General features: G+C 38.2%; 1 protein-coding gene across 4 annotated transcripts; it reads right to left on the minus strand.

Moving 5' to 3' along the window:
• Positions 1 to 573: 573 nt before the first annotated feature.
• Positions 574 to 19,868, minus strand: MORF4L1 (mortality factor 4 like 1). Of its 4 annotated transcripts, XM_081546756.1 has the most exons (13): positions 19,653 to 19,868; positions 14,965 to 15,011; positions 13,064 to 13,131; positions 10,126 to 10,242; positions 8,850 to 8,936; positions 8,405 to 8,485; positions 6,537 to 6,562; positions 5,983 to 6,071; positions 4,894 to 4,995; positions 3,720 to 3,808; positions 3,079 to 3,251; positions 2,719 to 2,803; positions 574 to 1,310 (listed from the first exon to the last, which is right to left on the minus strand). In XM_081546756.1, the coding sequence occupies exons 1-13, from the start codon at positions 19,690 to 19,692 to the stop codon at positions 1,226 to 1,228; spliced, it is 1,089 nt and encodes a 362-aa protein (XP_081402882.1). In that variant the 5' UTR covers positions 19,693 to 19,868; the 3' UTR covers positions 574 to 1,225. The 4 variants fall into 4 exon arrangements, with proteins under 4 accessions (XP_081402882.1, XP_081402884.1, XP_081402883.1 ...); XM_081546758.1 differs by lacking the exon at positions 10,126 to 10,242; XM_081546757.1 differs by lacking the exon at positions 8,405 to 8,485.
• Between the last annotated feature and the right edge of the window lie 202 nt (positions 19,869 to 20,070).

Genomic DNA, 20,070 nt, shown 5'->3' on the forward strand with positions numbered 1-20,070 from the left:
AGCTTCTGGCCAGTAGATTCTATGGTTTTTAACCATTCCCAAGAATACCTGGGTATCTCACCACTGGGGCAGGATGGACTGTACAGGGGAACAGAAAGGAAATCATGGGATGCTCCTAGAAGCAGAGATCAGATTACTTTAACTTCAAGAACTTCCACAGGACAAAGGTGAGGAAGGTCAAGGAAACACAAATCAAACTCTCTCAAGGAGGTCTGTATTTAAGTTGGGGGAAGGAGCTCAAATTTTAGGCACTGTGAATAATGTTGGTAAACACCTCAAACAATTAGCAAAAGGCTAGCTGTCACATAGCTAAAAACTCCAATGCTCAAAATTTACATTCCATAAAGAGTAGAGAAATAGTCATACAAACTTCTAACATTTTAGCCAGAACTCAAGAGAGCAGATAACCAAAGCTGCTCTGGCAGATACTTAAGACAGATCAGGAAGCCAAGCTTCTCATCCCACAGAAAACAAGACAATCACTCGCCTCAAAGAAAAATCACTGTCTGAACACAAGAAGGCACACACAATACACAAAGGTTCTGTAATGCATCCACACAAGTACACTGCTCCTTGAAATTTAAAGAAAAAATTTATTGAAGATCTGAAAAACAATTTCTAAAAGATTAACTTTTCCAGAAAACTACACAATGCATTGCGTCTATCATGTTAAAACGTGCATTAGACACAAATACAAAAACCATGAAACAAGCCACCGTTCTTCAATCTGAGCAAAGATAAAATGCCTACGGAACATGGATGGATGACTCGCAAAGGATGGGCTCTTTACTTTAAGCACCATAAAAAAAAAGGGGGAGCACAAATGGATGAGTGTGTTCAGTTATATACACTGAATTGAACCTTTGGCACTAGGAATCAGAGCATTCTGTCATATAGCATTAACACATATTATAAAAGTGCGTAGTGTCAAAGGAATAGAAACCACCAGCGTTCAAAAGCAGCTTTGTCAACTAAGCAATAAAACACTCTACAGTATGTCTCTCTGTTGTCCATCACTGAATACACTGGCAGCAACTTTGAAATGAAAAAAAGGAAAGAAAAAAGGAGCTATAACTCCTTTTATTTTCTCTGTTTAAAATCAAACAGAAAACAAACATCAATTTTGTTATACACGAACATTTCCAAAGTACAATGTTTGTACAAGAGAAGGACTAAGAAACAAAAAGGTGTTTACAGAGATCAAACGTGGGTGGGTGCACGTGCCTCACACAGCTTTCCGATGGTACTCAGGGGGAGCCACTTCATAATCACTGGCACTAAACAAAGTTGCAGAGTTCTTTGCCAGGTATCTAAAAATAAAATGTTATTCATTACAAGTATGAAAAAGAATTGTATTTTGATCCTAATCTATCAATTATATACAGAAGCCACACAAAGCACTTTAAAATACACTAATCACAACTATGTAATTACAACTCAGATAAATAGGGTTACATACCAGACAACAATGCATAAAAAAGATTGAAGTCTAGAGTTACTCCTCTTATTTCAAAGAAGCAAAAAACAGGAGTCACCAGAATACCAACCTGAGTGCTTGGATCACCCTTGACAGGTGTCATTACCCTGAAAGAGTTAACAGCTAGATCTTCTTTAGCTCTTTGAAATCCATCATACTATAGATTCAGAAGTTAACAAGTAAATCTCAAGTTTCAACTTGAAAGTAACACCATAAAAATCAAAGGGCCCTAAAATATCAAGTAGTAGAGCACTTTTATCTCATAAAGAAATTGGGGGAAGAGAGAGAATATTCATCACTGGTAAAGCAAAGACTATAAAAGCTAGTTAATTTCCAAGTTCACGTTGATTCTGTAGAAGGCAATGGCAACCCACTCCAGTACTCTCGCCTGGAAAATCCAATGGACGGAGGAGCCTGGTAGGCTGCAGTCCATGGGGTCGCACAGAATAGGACACAACTGAGCGACTTCACTTTCACTTTTCACTTTCATGCATTGGAAAAGGCAATGGCAACCCACTCCGGTGTTCTTGCCTGGAGAATCCCAGGGACGGGGGAGCCTGGTAGGCTGCCGTCTATGGGGTCGCAGAGTCGGACACGGCTGTTGTGACTTAGCAGCAGCATACTGATTTTAAAATTATTATACAATACATAGCACCATTTTAAGAAAATTAAAATATAGAACTATATAAAAACAGAAAACTCTTCTACCAATACTATGTCCAAGAAATAACTGTTATAATACATATTTTTCCAAATCTTTTCCAAAGACTGAAAATGTTTCTCTACAAAAAAGAGGAATCATACCAAACTCTATTGCAATCTAATTTTTTTAAATTGACACACCACGGACATCTTTCTTGATCAGTTTATGTAAACCTACCTTATCCATGAATAGCAATTTAATAAACATGCTTGGAGATCTTTGTGTATATATAAAGTATTTCTATAGGACAAGTTCCCAGAAGCCTAACTGCCAGTCATTTAAAATGTTTATATATATATATAGCCAAAGTGCCCTCCAGAAAACTGTAAAAACCAGGACTGCACTTTCCATTTTCCGAAAAATATAAGCCATCCCTAGTTGATCCCCAAAATAACAAGCGACATTTTAACTATGCTAAACACATATTCTGTTTACTTTAGTTCTATTATAGTATCTACAGTGCCAATCTATCAGAGTAATTTGCAGTACACTAAACAAATTCATGTTTTTAATTTCAAGCAATAATTTTTAGACTTACTTTAGGAAATCGTGAAGATAATTCAGTAATAAAGCAAGGCTCTTCTCATCCAGAGGCGTATAGGCCAACATTGCTCCAATGCGTACTATTTAAAAAGAATGAAGTCAAAGTTAACATCCAAGGTAGCATTATGAGCATATACTTTAATTATGTGAGCAAATGCAACCATCACTAATTTCCTTAAAGCCTATGATTTTAGAAACTGACTTTAGATTTTTATATGAAATGTAAGTTCAAATTGGAATTACACGGTCTTTTAGAATGTTATTTTATGTTACCCCTTAATATAAATTAGTAAAGACAAAAATATTAAAGGCCCCAGGAGAAAAAATAAAACTACTTTCTAAAAGGGATCATTACCGAACAGTCTCAGGAGATGTGGCGCCCCGTACACCTGGGACATGGGTGCATCAGGGTGGTCCGCAAGGATCTCAGCGTACTGCGGCCTCTCAAATTTGTAGAGCAGTTGAGTGCCCAGCATCACATTGAAGTACTCCTTTATTCCAGCCACAACCTCATTGACTGCATACTCCCTGACAAGGGAACAAAAGTATCTACCTTCAGAGCAGGTCACTGAATGAGTTGAGAGTTGAAGATTTAGTCAACCAACATGAGGGTAAGAAATTAAATGCTAAACCAATGACAATGAACTTCTACTAAACAAGAGAGATTTAATAAGAGGTAAGAAATCAATTTGAAAAAACTAACCACTGGTGAGCACACTACAACACAGGTTAGGGATGGATTTTAGTTTTCATGTTTTCAAACAGTTGTATTTTAAATGAATGTAGTTATATAAAATAGCTTCTTCAGTGGCACCTGGAACATTTACTGACTTGGCCCTTTAATAAAAGGTCTACCAGCTAAATCTTATGTCTAAGCAATGAAATTCTATTTTGCTAGTTTCTGATGATATTGTTTTAAAGTACATGTTTCAGATAATTTATTCAGAAATAATGTTTAAAATGTTTTCGGTATACTTCAAAGATGTATTTTCTTACTTATTATCCGTGTTTCCTCGAGATTTCTTGTAATTTGCATAATCCTCTAAAATGGAATCCACATTCTTCTTGGCAGGAAGATAAAAGAGCTTTGAAAACAAAAATATACTTGAATACTAACATTCTTTTGCAAAGAAAGAGTACACTGGAAGTTTTAATGCAATAGAAGATCACCTATAGTATTACCAAATAGAAAAGGGCACTGTCCAGCACTTAAAACATGGATCATGTGGCTGAGGAACTAAAAATTTAATTTAACACCCAAATGTAGCTAGTGGCTGCCACACTGGACAGATACACTCCCACTACATGTGGAGTACACCTGCACATAAATTCACCTCTGAGGTGTTATCAAGTCATCACATATCATACTGTCTGAAACACATAGCTTGATAACACTCTTTATCTTCACATCAAGGTTGGGACCCAGTGCTCCATTAAACATAAAAACTAAAACACAAAAAGCTACCAAACTCAGAAAGTGGGATAACGGAGCTAAACCTAGCCGTTTAGCTTCAGAGTCAGATCAAGAATCAAAGTCCACATACTGCACAGCCTATGACTGATGCCTAACCCACACAGTCCCCGTTTCTCCCCTAACCCTGGTTGTGCCATTTTAAAAAATTGGTTCTTCTGTCCCACAGAATGCCTCACTCTGAACTTGGGTGGCTGTACCTTTGTGATGTTACATACACACCTCACAACGTCCCTCTTTCCTATACACTTGTAATTAAAACCTAGGAGCTTGATCTGATTCAAGTTCTTCTGTAAATCACAAATACCTGCAGGAAGTATTGTATGCTTCCTATTTCTACATTCCATGAGCAGCACTGTATGTGACGATGTCCCACTTTCAATGATATTAAACAGGAAATAATATGGTTCTTTTTATTAATCAGTTTTCAGAATGATGTATTTGTGTCCTAGCCACTGCCAACAGTTATCTAAACCTTTATAAAAATAACTGTAAACGTATGGTCTTTTGTACATGTACCTTGCTTATTCCTCTCCCAGTCCTTTCTGATAAAGTGCTCAGTCTACTCCCTGAATTAAAACTCCCATCAGTCATACCTTCAGTGTCCAAGTCTACAGCCTTTTCCTTTAGAAAAAAAATTTTACACTAGCAAGACCATTATCATATAGATTACAATCTATGTAACACCTTTTAAGTTACCTGTTTTTGTCGGGTAATTAAGTCCCAGTCATCAACAAGCCATGGTTTCAGTTCTTCGGGAATCTTAACTTTAACTTCAACTCTGCTCATAAATGTCTCCTCCTAAACAAAAAGGAAAAGTACTAAACATCGTTGTTTCTAGCTGAGGAACAGCTCTAAGACTTTTCTAAAAGCTTTCCTGAACCTTTAGAGACACATGGGATAAATTCTTTACTCAAACGGACAGCTGGAACTGTCACTTGGAAACTGTAAAATGAGTTAAGATCATACAGCTAACTCCTGGGAGAAAAGAATCTTGATGCCTTTTCATGTGAAGGCCTTTTTTTTTTTTTTAAGCAAATTTCCCTTCTTCTATAAATGACCTCTCCAACTTGATGCATTTTAACTTAGTATTTTCAAAATGTATTCATTTCGAACAGCCACATCTCCAATGATGAAGCCCAAACACGACTATCTTAAAGTTATATCTTTAATGTATAAAATTAAATGTATCTTCTAATTTGTCAGTAACTGCCTAAAAATGTCTAATTTTCAGAACGTATCGGTGTTTTAATTTAACATCAGCTTCAGAAATGTAAACGGTCAGTTACACTTTTAAAACCTCTCTTTTCAAATTCGTAACTCTGGAGATTATAAACATAATAAATTAGACATTTAATTCACTTATGTAAAAATCCTAAACTATCATACCCACACACATACATGTGTAACTGACAGGCTTTCTTGGCATTTTTTTGAGGGTTTATTAAATCAGCAAATCAGTTTAATATGACCTAGTAAGTCAATCCAATCTTAATACCAAAAAACTATTTAGTCTTGTACAAGAACACAGGGCTTACAACGAACATGTGATGGTGAGTTAGCGGTAAAACCTGGAAGGAATACATCTAGTGCAACACGTGAAATAAAGATGTATACAAATATATCCTTTATGGAAAAAAGGAGAATATTTTCACTTCAGTAATTAAAACATGCTAGCAATGCTTCTGAGAGACTCAAAAGTTCTATGACTATTTTATCTATGCTATAACAGGACAGACTAAAAATTCTAACATGCTATTATTAACATGAATTTAAGGGAAAACTCGCATTTTCGACAGTAGGATCTACTCGAGCCCTTTTCTTGCGAGGAGGCTGAGGTGTCTCGCTGGTGCTGCCACCATCTCCATTTCCAGGTGCTATAAAAATTTGAGGGTAAGGAAGGGAGATTGTTAGCTTAATGAGTAACTCTATTCCTTGACCTTTCCATTACACAGATGTTACTTAAATCTACATTGAAAAATCATATTCCTACCAAAAATATATCTCTTATGAACAGCTCTACCAAACATCTAGTACAAAGCAATATTTAATATTACCATCTATTTTTAAAATGTAATTGTTTCAGGATCAGTCATTAAAGAACACAAATACAATAAATGCTTATGTTTCTCCACGGTAGAATGAATGTCAGTTTTCTATGGCTATGTACCTAACTCTGTAACACTGCTGTGACTCATGAGACCATCAACATATGCTTACTCTAATACTTCATACTAATACTTCTAATACTTCTAATACTTCATTGTTAAAATTTAACAATGAATTCAAAGTGCAAATGTTATAAAGGCAGAATAATTAATTCAAACAGTTAATATACTTACTCTTCTGTTTGTTCTTTTTGGTCTTCCTGAAAGGAAAAAAAAAAAAGCTAATTATCGTTATTGTCTCTGGTTTAAATTCCCTTCTACCACATTAAGTCCATAGAGAAATACTGCCTTGATGGTAAGATCAGGCAGCGATCTTTGCCTGATCTTATTTCCTGCATATTCTTATTTACTGCTCAAGACTCAAAGACTTTTTACTGATAGTTGGCTCAATCCACATCTCCCTCTAGACAGCAGAAAAATCAAAACCATATCATGAAATCTCCTCCCAGGGTCTTTTTATTCATGTCTATTAGTAAGTTTATAGCATGTAAATTATATTAAAAAAGAACCTGCTTCATAAGACTATTAGTTCAACAAACAAAAAAGCTCCAAAGATTAAAATATTTTCCCCATTTACTTTGGAACCAGCATAATTTGATGTTAGACTTGTTATGTTTCACACCAATGCATTATTCCACTTTCACTGGTCAAATTCTGTTTCGCTTTATTTCTTCTCGAAACTACATTCCTTTCTTTACAACACTAAATACTCTGCTCTCCCATTCAGAACAAAGCTTGTGTCTAGACTATTATGTCTAACAGTAATTTATCTTATGGCTATTTATGTATGCACCAACAGCAAATTACTAAGACTGATATAATATCTAATTATTTCTGAAGCACAAGTTTATAAAGCCATGATTATAGCTTATGCCTGGAGAGACCATCACATTATACCTGAATGTGTTTGCTTTTCTACAGCTTTAGTATTTTATAAATGTTAATTACCTGTGTTTACTACGTAAGTTTTCCAAAGACCCAGATCATGGAAATATGTTACTCCTTATTAACAAATAAAGCTATGAATCAATCTCAAATAGTAATCCTTGCCAAATCAATTATCTTACCAAATCAATTATCTTGCCAAAACCATTAATCCTTGCCTAATTATCTTCTTACCCCAAAAGATAAAACTGCAAACATTTCAAAATGCATAGCTATCTTCAATACTATCATCTAATTTTTAGGTAGTAAAGTCAGACTCGGAGAAGGCAATGGCATCCCACTCCAGTACTCTGGCCTGGAAAATCCCACGGACGGAGGAGCCTGATAGGCTTCAGTCCATGGGGTCGCAAAGAGTCGGACACGACTGAGCGACTTCACTTTCATTTTTCACTTTCATGTGTTGGAGAAGGAAACGGCAACCCACTCCAGTGTTCTTGCCTGGAGAATCCCAGGGACGGAGGAGCCTGGTAGGCTGCCATCTCTGGGGTCACACAGAGTTGGGACATGACTGAAGCTACTTAGCAGTAAAGTCAGACTAGTTAAGGTCTAAAAGCAACAGAATGTAATCTCAAGGAAAAAGTACTGAAAAAGCAAATCTGCCCCTCAAATCTCAAAACTTGTGTCTTGAGAATCCAATGCATGCTTGTAAAAGAAAAACACATAACGTGCACACGTTTGCTCTAACTTAAATGAATGACTGTAAGGGACTTCCCTGGTGGTTCTGCTGTTAAGATTCTGCATTTCAATTGCACAGGGCAAGAGTTTGATACCTGGTCAGGGAACTAAGATCCCACATGCCACCTAGTACAGCCAAAAAAGTCAAGATTAAACAAAGGAGGGTTGTGAATGTACTTAATGCCACCCAACTGTACACTTAAAAATGAGTTAAGTGACCAAAAAAAAAAAAAATTGCTAAGGAAAACTAAGGAACCAATATGTAATCAGTATGTAGTTTTAATAACCCAACACCAATGGGGTTCTCATTGGCATTTTTCAAATCACAACGTTCCAGTTTCCACTTTCAACAAATTCTAATAGACAATGTGTATCAAGCTTGAATTTCACAGTGTGTAAAATTAAAACAAAGAGCTTCTTACACTTCGACGTTTTTCTGCTGCAGCCCAGCAGTCTTCTTTCCAGGGGCAGCCCCTCGCATCTTCCCCTCTGCATACTGCTCCCTTCAAAAATAATTTCAATGATATCACCATAAAATATTTATATATAAAAATAAATTGGTAGCTTGATTCCATTTTGAAATTTATATTCAAATTGAAGTTCCAAGGCTATACATATTCTGGTACAAAATTTTTATTAACAAGTTGACAGAGATAACACATTTACAAAAATCAATTCAAGAAAGGAAGAGTAAAAAGGCTACAAAAGGCCTCTCTGATCACTTGAGATCAAAATCATAATAGCAGCTGACAGGTACCATGAATCGTTTTAAAAGCAAGCAGCCAACATGATTTCCGCTGTGGATTCCATTTCAATCAACTAACTTACAGGCATTTCTCCTCATATTCATGTTGCAAACGAACTTACTGGTTGGCTTTCTGAAGTTCTCTTTGTTTCTGCAAATTGGTATCCACATACTTGAGTACTCTGCTTTCTGGAACCCATTCATCCCAACTGAAAAAGAGAAAAGTTAAAATATCATTCAAAATATTTCATTAGTATTCAGACTCTGTTCTACAATTTTTCCTTTCAAATACAAGAGGCAAGAGTTTGGACTTCTCTGAACTAAGCTGATGAACTGGCATTACAAATCCATTCTCAACTAGACCAAAAGTCTAGAGAAAATCTGTTCTATAAAATGGTAATATAAACATTCTCAGAAGCAACACCCCAAATTGAAAGTGCCAGAGTTCAAGAGATTATCCAAAGAGTTTGTTAAAAATGGCATAAGAGTACAGCATATAATAACACATAACCTAAGAGCCCGTAAGTAATTGTCCTTGCAGAATAAAGGCACCTGAAAAACTTAAAAGCACAGGAATCCGTAACTTGACTTCTTAAAGAACTAAAACCAGCTGGTTATCTCCAATACAAAATTTCAAAACTCACTGTGCCTTAGTTTCACCTGTATAATGGGGATATCTATCTCACAGGACTGTTAGGAGAATTAAATAATAGATATAAAACACTCAAGCTCCATGAGAAACATACTAGGAGGTCTACAAAACTCAATACCACCTACATCAACTCACTCAAGACTGTAAATTAAAGTGTTACAATGGTTATCAGTCACTCACAAATGAATTTACCAATTTTCAAGGCAAAATGTTCTTGGCTTTCTAAACATCAAATGGTAGAACCAACCACTCTCTTAAAAATATCTAATTGTAAAGCATTCTGGCACTTAGAAAAACTTCAAAACAAGATTAAAATAAAAAATTATTTTGATATAAAACTGACATATTAATTACTATACAGCAAATTGATTCGATAATACATTATACACACACACTCCTTTCATGACCTTTTCCATTATGGTTTATCATGAGATACTGAATACAGTTCCCTGTGCTACACAGTAGGATCTTGTTCAAAACAAGACTTCTGATGTGGCTTTTCTCCCCAAAGAGAAAAACAAAGACAGGATATTTCTTAGGCAGTACTGAACTTTTTGTGCAAAGTGATTTTTTTCCTCCTGCTGATGGAGCTCCTTTAGTGACACAATTAGACTGTATCCTCAAAGTCTTTTATTTAATGATTTCCCACCTTTGACCTCTTCTTTAAGGTAGCCAAAATAATAATAAATAATAAAAAGCAACCCTCAACATGACTTCCTAGAGAAAACTTTAAAACATGCATTTACCTAGAGGTCAGGAAGGGGTGGTGTACTGAGGGAGCTCCTTCAGGAACAGGAAAAAGGGCTACAATATCCTCACGTGTCTTCCAAGTTTTTTCAGAGCGCCTGGACCTCACAGCACTTCTGATACAGACAGCATAGTACAAAGTAATCTCAGTAACTAGGTGTAGAATTCTGCTTAAGCTTTATTAAGATTTATTTACAAATGGAATATTTAAATGTCTGTGTCAACAAATCGAGTATCTACAGTGCTTTTGAAGAAGTATATATTTACTGAAGTTTAAGAAAATTCCAATTTGGAGACTGGGCTTCTGTTGTGGTCTTTTCTAAATGTATGGTATCTTATAAACCATTTTCAAAATGAGGATTTTATTCCTACTGCTACTTATATCTGTTCCAATTCTCTCTAAAGGGAGTTAGCAAATTCTTATTTACTAGAAAAGTTCCATTTGAGAACCTTGAAAATTCCTTTCCTCTCATAAAAAAATTCATCTAAAGAAGGACATTGATCTAAAAACAAAAGTCAATCTCAGAGTTTCTTTTACATGCCAGGCGCTAAAAACAGTTGCTGACCCACAGGAAAATGAAATGATGTCTTTTGCTCTGAGGAACATCACTATTGGGGTAGTAACTGAAGGCCAAACATCCAGAAATTTTTCCATACAGCTCAAACAAAAGAATTTCAGAACTTTCTAAAGGTAGCTTGTCATTAATTCCCAAAGTCACAATGATCCATAGCATTAACTTACACAGCACTAAATAAAAAACATTCTGTACAGATTTAAAGGCCCCTGTAAATAGTTATTAAAGATCAATATTACAAATTACATATATTTATCTACATACCAAGACAACTACAAAAAACACATCCTCTACAAAGACACAAAAAACTATGCAGTCTATCATTTATTTGTGTTACTAGATAATATAACAAAGGAAAAAACATTTTCAGGCAATACCATCAAAAAATACAAGCATTTTATGTATTTCCACAATTTCTTTTAAGTTAGAAATGTCACTTAAAACCCAGTCTTGAAGTTGTACACATCTACATGGAATTTAATAGAAAATACTATACATGAAAGAGTTAAGCACAAAAGTTGTGTTCACAGCTATTAAGATGTATTCCTAAATTATTTTAAAGTGTACATGGGGATGGGGCACAGAACTAGTCCAAGAATCTGCTATTTGTTTTTCTTTTATTTCCTTTAAAGTTCCCATTCATTATATGAATAAAGATTTGTTTTCCTATACAGAATTAAAATTTTCATGATGTCTAATACGCTCTCAATTTTACCAGAGTATTTTTATATAAAACATAAGTGCAATGAAAGACACACACAGTTTCAACATTTTTTTTTTAAAGAAAGGGAAAACTGTAAAATAATTGAGATCCAGAAGATAAACATTCCTGGATATCTGAATCAACTTAGTATTAATCCTGAAATCCCATTTACAATCAGAGACAAGTTTACTTCTGTAAGACCAAAGGGATTAAAAGCTCACAGGGTCACTTTGAGTTACTATATTACTGTCATTACTAGGAATATTTTAATTATTAACTGGAAGAAAAACCAACTTATTGAATGTGTTTCTATACATTTTAGATTTCCACTTTTCTACAATTATACTAATGGAAGAAACAAAGGTCTGACACTATTTATTAGCTAAAACTACCTTGTGAAAAAATTTTCTAACTAATATAGTTAACTGGTTGGTCACTGGCTAAGGGACTGTGTGAAAGAAGACCACAGAACTAGGGTCAGTAAATGTCAAAAAAACCTTCCAAAACAACAGTATACATCAAATCAGATGGCATGGCTGAGCTGATGTAAAGCCTTTAAAAAAAAAACAAACCTCAAGAACTACTCTTTTTGGCAGTGCTCTTTTTGAAGAACAAAACACAATTAGTAAAATTAAAAACCTCTCAGAGTAAATATTACAGGCTATTCAATTACAAGCACCAAAAATGAGTCAATTATCAGATGTGGTATTTGTGGGATCCAAGAAGAAAGACCCATCACTGACAGAGCTCCACATGCTGAATATTCTAGAATGTGTTCAGTCTACAACCACTGTCCATCCCCAGCAACATCAATACATCACTGCTTTAAAAAACAAACAAAAAAAGCTCTTCAGAGTGGAAAACTAGGTTCTGTAATTACATTTCTGTATCTGTGTTAAACCATACGTTAAAAGTGAACCACATGAATTCACTGTTAACATTTAATTATGCTTTCAAAGTTCAAAACATGAGTTGGTCAATACATCCAACCAAATAAAGCAATTTTTAAATCCTTTCCCCCTTCCTTAGTAGAAAAACCTAACTCGTTTTGAGTGTAACTGCTTGAAATACCATTTGTAGTCACTACTGCTGCTGCTGCTAAGTCGCTTCAGTCGTGTCCGACTCTGTGCAACCCCACAGATGGCAGCCCATAGAATCCCGTCCCTGGGATTCTCCAGGCAAGAACACTGGAGTGGGTTGCCATTTCCCTCTCAAATGCATGAAAGTGAAAAGTGAAAGTGAAGTAGCTCAGTCGTGTCCGACTCCTACCGACCCCACGGACCGCAGCCTACAAGGCTCCTCCGTCCATGGGATTTTTCAGGCAAGAGTACTGGACTGGGTTTGTAGTCACTAAGTCTGTGTTAATAAGAAAAAAAAAAAACCTCAAGCTGTCCTAAAATGTACCAAACCTAGAAAATAGTCAGGTTAATGACTATTAGACATTATACCAGAACACAAGAAATAGGCCAAAGAATGTCAAACAAAATGGCTGTAAACCCTAATTTCTATTATATTTCAACATACTACAAACAATTCACCTCTGCTCCAATATGTACAGTAAAACTGTACAAGAATTAAAAAGCATAGGCTTCTATCAGTTTATGACACAAAGCCAACTTGTTAATTATAAAAATTGCTTTAAAAAAATCTAATACTCACTTTTTATTCCAACCACTGTAATGGATGAAGTACTTTACTTGTTTATCCTTTATGGCAACTTTTACACACTGAAATAAAAAAGAAAAAAATTTATTTAGAAGTAATAAAGGAAAAAAAAGACTACCTGGGTAATTGTGAATTATCCAACACTGAAATTCTTTGGTGGCCAAAATAAACCTAATGAGACTCTTGAACACTATTTAAGCCTTTAAAGTTATTCCAAGTTATACTGCCAAACAGTCATAAAGTCATTTGTTGGGAGTTAGTCCAACAAATCTAAAGAACCATAAGCACGGAAGGTGACCCTAACCGTTAAATCAGTGGGCTAGATAGGCTATCCAAGAACGGCTAATGAAAGCTGTAGCTGCGCTTTCTCAAAGTCCAGCTAGTCAAAAGCTACATTTGGAAAAACAAATTCAGCTCAAGAAAAACATTTACACCACATTATTTAAAAAGCTCATTATTTACACAAGGCAATAAGCTATTCTGCTGCAGATTATCAACAACTAACAGAGTGACAGATGAAAAACATCTTGTCTTCTTGTGTGCTAAGTCACTCCAGTCGTGTCCAACTCTTCGCAACCCTGTGGATCATAGCCCGCCAGGATCCTCTGTCTATGGGATTCTCCATGGAGGAATACTGGAATGGGCTGTCATGCCCTTCTCCAGGGGGTCTTCTCAACCCAGGGATCGAACCCGTATCTCTTATGTCTCCCGCATTGGCAGGCAGCTTCTTTACTACTAGTGCCACCTGGGAAGCCCTGTGTTCTTCTTAAAAGCAGCCAAACAAATTAGAACTGATTAGTGGAAGTCATTAACCATGAAAAAGTGATGACTATCTGGTTTTGGATTTTAAAAATTTTTACCAGAGGCAAACCAAGAGAACCACAATAGTTTAAGTTACTCCAATCGCCATTTGAAATTGTTCCCTGGTGTGTTTCTGCTGCTAGAGCAGAAAAAGCTGCCAGTTTAGAAGAGCCTGCTAGAAGCTAGTTAACAACAGAAACAACATTCAATGACAGAAATAATCAATAGGACTTAAAATACATTTATAAACTGTACTGGTATTATACCATCAAGATATATGTACACATACATGAAGTTCTTGACCATCTCATAAATCTAATTTCAGTCATTTCAGAACTTTAAAAACATAACCTATTATGTATTCAAAATAAGTAAAATGGTTAGCAACACTGACACTTTACAACCGTTAAGACTTTTTCACAGACAAAAACTAGTCACCAAGAACATACATAGAAATTGCCTTTATCGTTTACTTTTTTAAAAACAATTGTCAAAAATAGTTGACACTGCTTAAATATTTGTACTAAAAGTTAACAGAAACAAAACACTAAAAACATTAATGCATCATCCAATTTATCTTTCGTTAAATGTAAAATCAGTTTTTATTACCTCAGCACAACACTGATACACAGAAAGGGAATGCCCCAGGATTTAAACTTTGCCAGACAATCTAACAAATGAAAGTTAAATGTGCTCATTTGAAATGTTAGCTTTACCCTCAACGTAATGACTCAGTGCTTACTCAGCATATTATATTTGCCAATAAAATTGACTTTGGCAGTATTTTCTCACAAGTCATTAACTAACAATGCTATTTTGCTTCCACAGTCACCCCTCTACCTCTCCATTCAAACACTTTCCAATTACTTGCCTTTAGCAGATCGGTAACACGAATGGCAGGATGCTTGATGTGAACCACTGAGCAGGCAGTGAAACAACGATAAGAAAGATGAGCAACTATGAACCTGAAAATCTATGAAAAATGTAGCTCTCACTGATGCTTCCAATCACTGAAATCTAATTACCAAACCAGTAATTTCAACCATCAAGCCAGTAATTTCAACTAACTTCTTTAAAGAAAACAGGTTTTGTACCTTTGCTTCATAAAGAAGAGGCCCATGAAAGCACAGCACTCTCTCTCCTGTAAAAGAAAAAACGGGGAAAAAGCACTGGGTTAGCTGTGATTTCTCTTCATATATGAGAATATTCACATCTGGGAGAGCCGTCACCCTTGTACTATGGTGTTCCTCAAAAAACTAATAAGCAAGTAGATAAGGGAATGTACACATCAACACTTCAGATCAAACTTCAAGACAACAAAACACCTCAGCATCTGGTAGTGACAAAAACAATTAGGATATCTATTTAAATCATCAAATCATCTATCACCTGCTAAGCAAATAAAATCTACTATAGCTATCTACTGGCAGGGTTGATTTATTTTTCAATGTACATCTGAGATTTAAAGAAATTTTAAGTTTAGAACCTTCTGCTCTACCTATTCTGTGCTTCCAACCCGTTTAACTGATTAAAGAAAAACATTCTATACATAAAAATTTCAATGCATTATCAGATACACACACACACAAAAAAGGTCCCACTATGTTCATGTCTCGAGTGTGTACAATGATGTTCTGGGTGTTGGGCTGCTTCAATGAGTAACAACAACAGACTAGAAATTCTAACCTTCGGAACTTAAAAACTCTATGCTGACCTACCATTAAGACTTGCAAGACTAAACATAATGTTAGGGACTGGAATAAGATCTGGAAGACATCCTTGCTCATCAGACACATCAGGCAAGGCAATTCTCGGCAGCAGCTCAAAACATTTGATTGTAGAAGAAATAGATTTCTCAAAATTATTTTCAGCCCATTTGGTTTCAACAGACCCAGATGTAACAAAGTGCCAATAGACTCAGCTCTTTTAGCACTCAAAATAGCTTACTAGCTCAATTCCAAAGAGACTATATAGGGCAAAATGTGACATGGATATGTAATCAAATAGTTTTGCACAACTTACTGGATTTCCTATTTTAACTATCTTCAGAAGCGTTAAGGGTGACTGTGACAAACTACTCAGCAAAGTCAAAGGAAAGGGCCCAAGCTGAGAAAAACAATACAAAAACACTGATGAAACACGATATAAATTCTTGTGCAGTGGTCCACTGTGAGGAACCACTGCCTGATGTTAAGTCTATGCAGAACTTAAGTGGAGACTAGAAACAGGGAAACCAGTGACTTCTCTCAAAGTCAGGAATAAGAACAGAAATAGGTATGAAACAAAGGCAGTGAGAAGAGAAGCTAAGCCAAAGTAGGAACAGTTTAAACATGACTTCCAGCATGGTGGAAGTACTATCCAGAAAAGGAAATGGAGAGGGGGTTTCAGATCAATTCTGGAATAAGTTACAATAGCTACAGAAGCCAATCTAGTAAGCAGTTGAGTACTTATGTCTGGAGCTCAAGAGAAAGCTGGGTTGGAGCCACAGCTGAATACTGTGGACAAGAATGAGACCACGGGGACAGAGGAAGGTATAGAGCCTACTCAGAAGCAACAAAGGTGGGGGACCTGTGTGCTAATTTTAGTCTTTCTTTAAAGGCACCCTGAAAATAGCCTTACCAGTGTCTCCCTCCTTTTGGTTGCTGCTACCAAAGACAACCACACTGAGGCTAAGGCCCTTCTGACCTCCATTCTAGCTACCTGTCCCTAATATCCCGCTGAAAAAAATATACAGTAAGTTGAGGAATATGACCCAGCAAAAGTGCTTAATTTCTCCTGGAAGTGGAAAGACTGTTAATTGCGGAAGCAGCAAACCGCTCTCACTTGTTTAAAACCTTTCCATCCTTAATCCTAGTAGTATCAAAATGCAAAGCTAATTTTGACCAATGCTCTGAAATTCAAAGGTGATGAGATTCCAATTCCCCATCCTCTCATTGGTTTTCTTACTAGGAACACTACTCAAATTCCAGCGTCAGCCACCCTACTGACAAACCAAAAGGGCTTCCCTCCCCTCCCTCCCCCACACGGGTTAGAAGCCCCATAGTTTTACTTTTTGCTTTAACATTTCAAATGGAAGACCAAGTGCAGAGCAGAACAGTCACTGTGCTTAAAAAATGCTTGTAACATATGTTGCACCATTATTTAACAAGAAAAATTTTCAAGTTTAAAAGAATCATGAAAACTTTCCCATCATTCGTATTTTCACCATTACAGAAGCTCAATTCTTCTGCAGTGTTTTAATATAATTCTGCTAGTTCCAAGAGAATATTCCTTTTTCCTTACAAGATATTCTCTTCTAAGTAATTCAGTCCTGTCCAACTCTGCAACCCCACGGACAGGCTCTTCTGTCCATGGGGATTTTCCAGACAAGGACACTGGAGTGGAGCTTTTCCTTCTCCAGGGGAGCGTCTCTACCCACGCAGAGAACCCTCAGCTCTTCCCGTCTCCTGCACTGGCAGATGGATTCTCTATCACTAGGGTCACCTGGGAAGCCCCAAAATAATAATTTCTTAAAAGATGGTTTATACAACTCAACTTTGACACAGGAGTAGAAAACATGTCTGCAAAGCGCAAAGACTCTTAGGTAGCTTTCAAAACCATAGAGCTACATTGGCTCCTTTTGTTGTTCAGTTGCTCAGTCGTGTCTGACTCTTTGCGACCCCATGGACTGCAACACCGCCAGGCTTTCCTGTTCTTCACTATCTCCCAGAGTTGGCGCAAACTCATTTCCACTGAAGTCTGGGATGCTATCTAACCATCTCATCCTCTGCCGCCCTCTTCTCCAATTCCCTGCTACAGCAGCATATGGATTCTCCTTCACTCTACCACCCCTTCCAAAAAGCACCTCCTCCAGAAAGCCATCCTTAACTGTCCCAAGTCTGTGTCATTTTCCTTTGATGTCCTACAGTGAGGATTAATTTCTTTGTGCAACGGACCCTTCACAGTCTGGTTAAGTCTTTGGGCCTTTTCTCATAATTTTTCTACAAACATGTAAAACAGTACTACAAAAGAAACGAACTATATTGAGACAGTTATACAAACATTTAAAACATCATCTGCTATGGTATTATATTAGCTCCTTAATTGATACAATAAACATTTAGCTGCTGATTCAGCAACTACCACAAGTCTAAAACAACGAAAAGCATACATTACATCTGAATCTTATCTTCTACAACTTTAATGCTGAGATGTGAAAACATACAGCTAATACTACTGTGGGAGGGTTTTGTTTTGCTCTTCTGTGGGAGAGGAAATCTAGAGTCATAACTGAACTATTAATTGTAGCTAGAAAATAGAAAAAAAAACTTTTTCCCATCCAAGTTCAAGGGGTGTTCTGAATTATAAACACCCTAGATCAAAAATCCTTGCTCTAAAACATCTGGTTTAAAAAAAGCAATCCAAGCAATCTACAGTAGTCGTCACATGGCTTCTCAGGGTGAGAGAAAGCAGGTATTAAGAGCCAGTTACAGGGAAAACACCCGCGGCAATCTTTTAAATATTCCATACTGCTACAATACGCTTGGGTTTTGTGTGTGTGACTCAAATTCTAACGCACATCAAAGTTTGAACATCCCTACAATATTTTGCAGACGTCTCAACATCCGTGGTATCTGACACGTACAACCACAATAACGTGAACGAGGATTTTAAAGTGTTCTTGCTTGCCTTACATCTTATGTCCACTTTAGTTTACTGTTAAGCCTCCACTATATAAATTAATAGATGTGGTAATTGTGAAAATTACAGAGCTGTCTCCCTCTGGAAATCAGGCTCTCTACAGTCAGCCTACACGTTGATCAGAGACAATAAAAACTCAACTTTCAAATCACTGTTAATCAATTATTACAATTAGCTAAACCACTGCCGTACTTAAAAGGCTGACATCAAGGCAACGGGACTTCACATAAATGAGGACGTAACACCACATTAAGGCAGTTTTTAGTTATTGTTTTACAAGCCACTGCGCAGCCAGAGCGCGCTCACGTTCCCATAGGACACCGACACTCCGCTTTTCCGAGAGCAAAGGGATAGCTTCGGGCGACACAAAGCCGACCCGGACGCTCGCGCTTTTTTCTCTTGTCCCCACCCACCGCTCCGGGGACAGCGCCGAAAAACCGGTTCCCGATCGGCGGCGGGGAAGAAGGGGGCGCTCCTCTGCCCTAAAGCGGCGTCTGCGGCCGCGAGCAGAGAACCCAGGCGCCGGCGGCCATGATGGGCCCGCCATCTTGCAGCGGCCATCTTACAACGCAGTTCTCCCGCCCCGAGACGCGAAGCCAACCCCCTCCTGCCGCGACTCCGCGGCTCCACCGCGAGCTACCGGCTCCCGGCTCGAGGTCGCCCCGGAGCGCCAACCCTCGGACGCCCACGCGGACAGAGGAGTCCCGCATGGCGCCCGAAAGGGCGGCCGCCGCCTCCCCTCCCCCACGCCACATCACTTCCCCTAACGGCCGCCATGGCGCGCCCGCCGCCTCCCTACAATAGGCTACTTTCTCCGCGCCCTCTTCCTCTCAACAACAAATACAGTACCAAGGCTGTGCCACGCGGCAACGGCTCCCTCTCACACTCTAACGCCTGCCTAACGCTTTCGCTTCCCGAAGTGTTTTTATTCACACGACGCACAAAAAAACCTCGCCGCAATGCGCTTTCTCCGCACAAAGCCCTGCCCGCCGCCTCCCCGGGGCATGGCCCTCGCAATCCCCGGCCCCTAAATCTCAACCGCCCCGAGACCGCCTCCCTCTCCGAGCCGTTAGATGCTTTGTCCCCAGGGGATCAGACTCACCCTCCTGGAATTTAGGCTTCGGGTCCTGCTTCGGCGCCATTTATAAAAGACTCAACGCCGCCGCCTCCTCCTTCTCCCACCACCCCTGACTACCGCCCCCTACTCTCTACCCCACCCAGCTCCGCGTCAGACGCGCCGTCAGGCACCGCCAACACTACATCCTGGGCCCGATTTGCCAGCGTCCGCAGACCGCCCAGCACCGCGACCCGCGCAACTGCCGCTACAGCCAACGGCTGCCCGCCGCGCACGCGCCCCTGCGCCCTCGCCGCCCCGCGGAACGCCGGGATTGGTAGTTCCGAGGCGCCGAGGGGCGGGGGCGGGGCGGTGGCCTTCTCCCCTCCCCCATCCCCGGGGTCGTCGGTGTTTTTACTTCCTACATTTGATTTACGTTGTTGTCGGAGAGAGGGAAAGCAAGGCT

The sequence above is a fragment of the Giraffa tippelskirchi genome, chromosome 12 (genome assembly GCF_054371585.1).
Source record: "Giraffa tippelskirchi isolate mGirTip1 chromosome 12, T2T-mGirTip1v1.2.pri, whole genome shotgun sequence".
Classification (NCBI taxonomy): domain Eukaryota; kingdom Metazoa; phylum Chordata; class Mammalia; order Artiodactyla; family Giraffidae; genus Giraffa; species Giraffa tippelskirchi.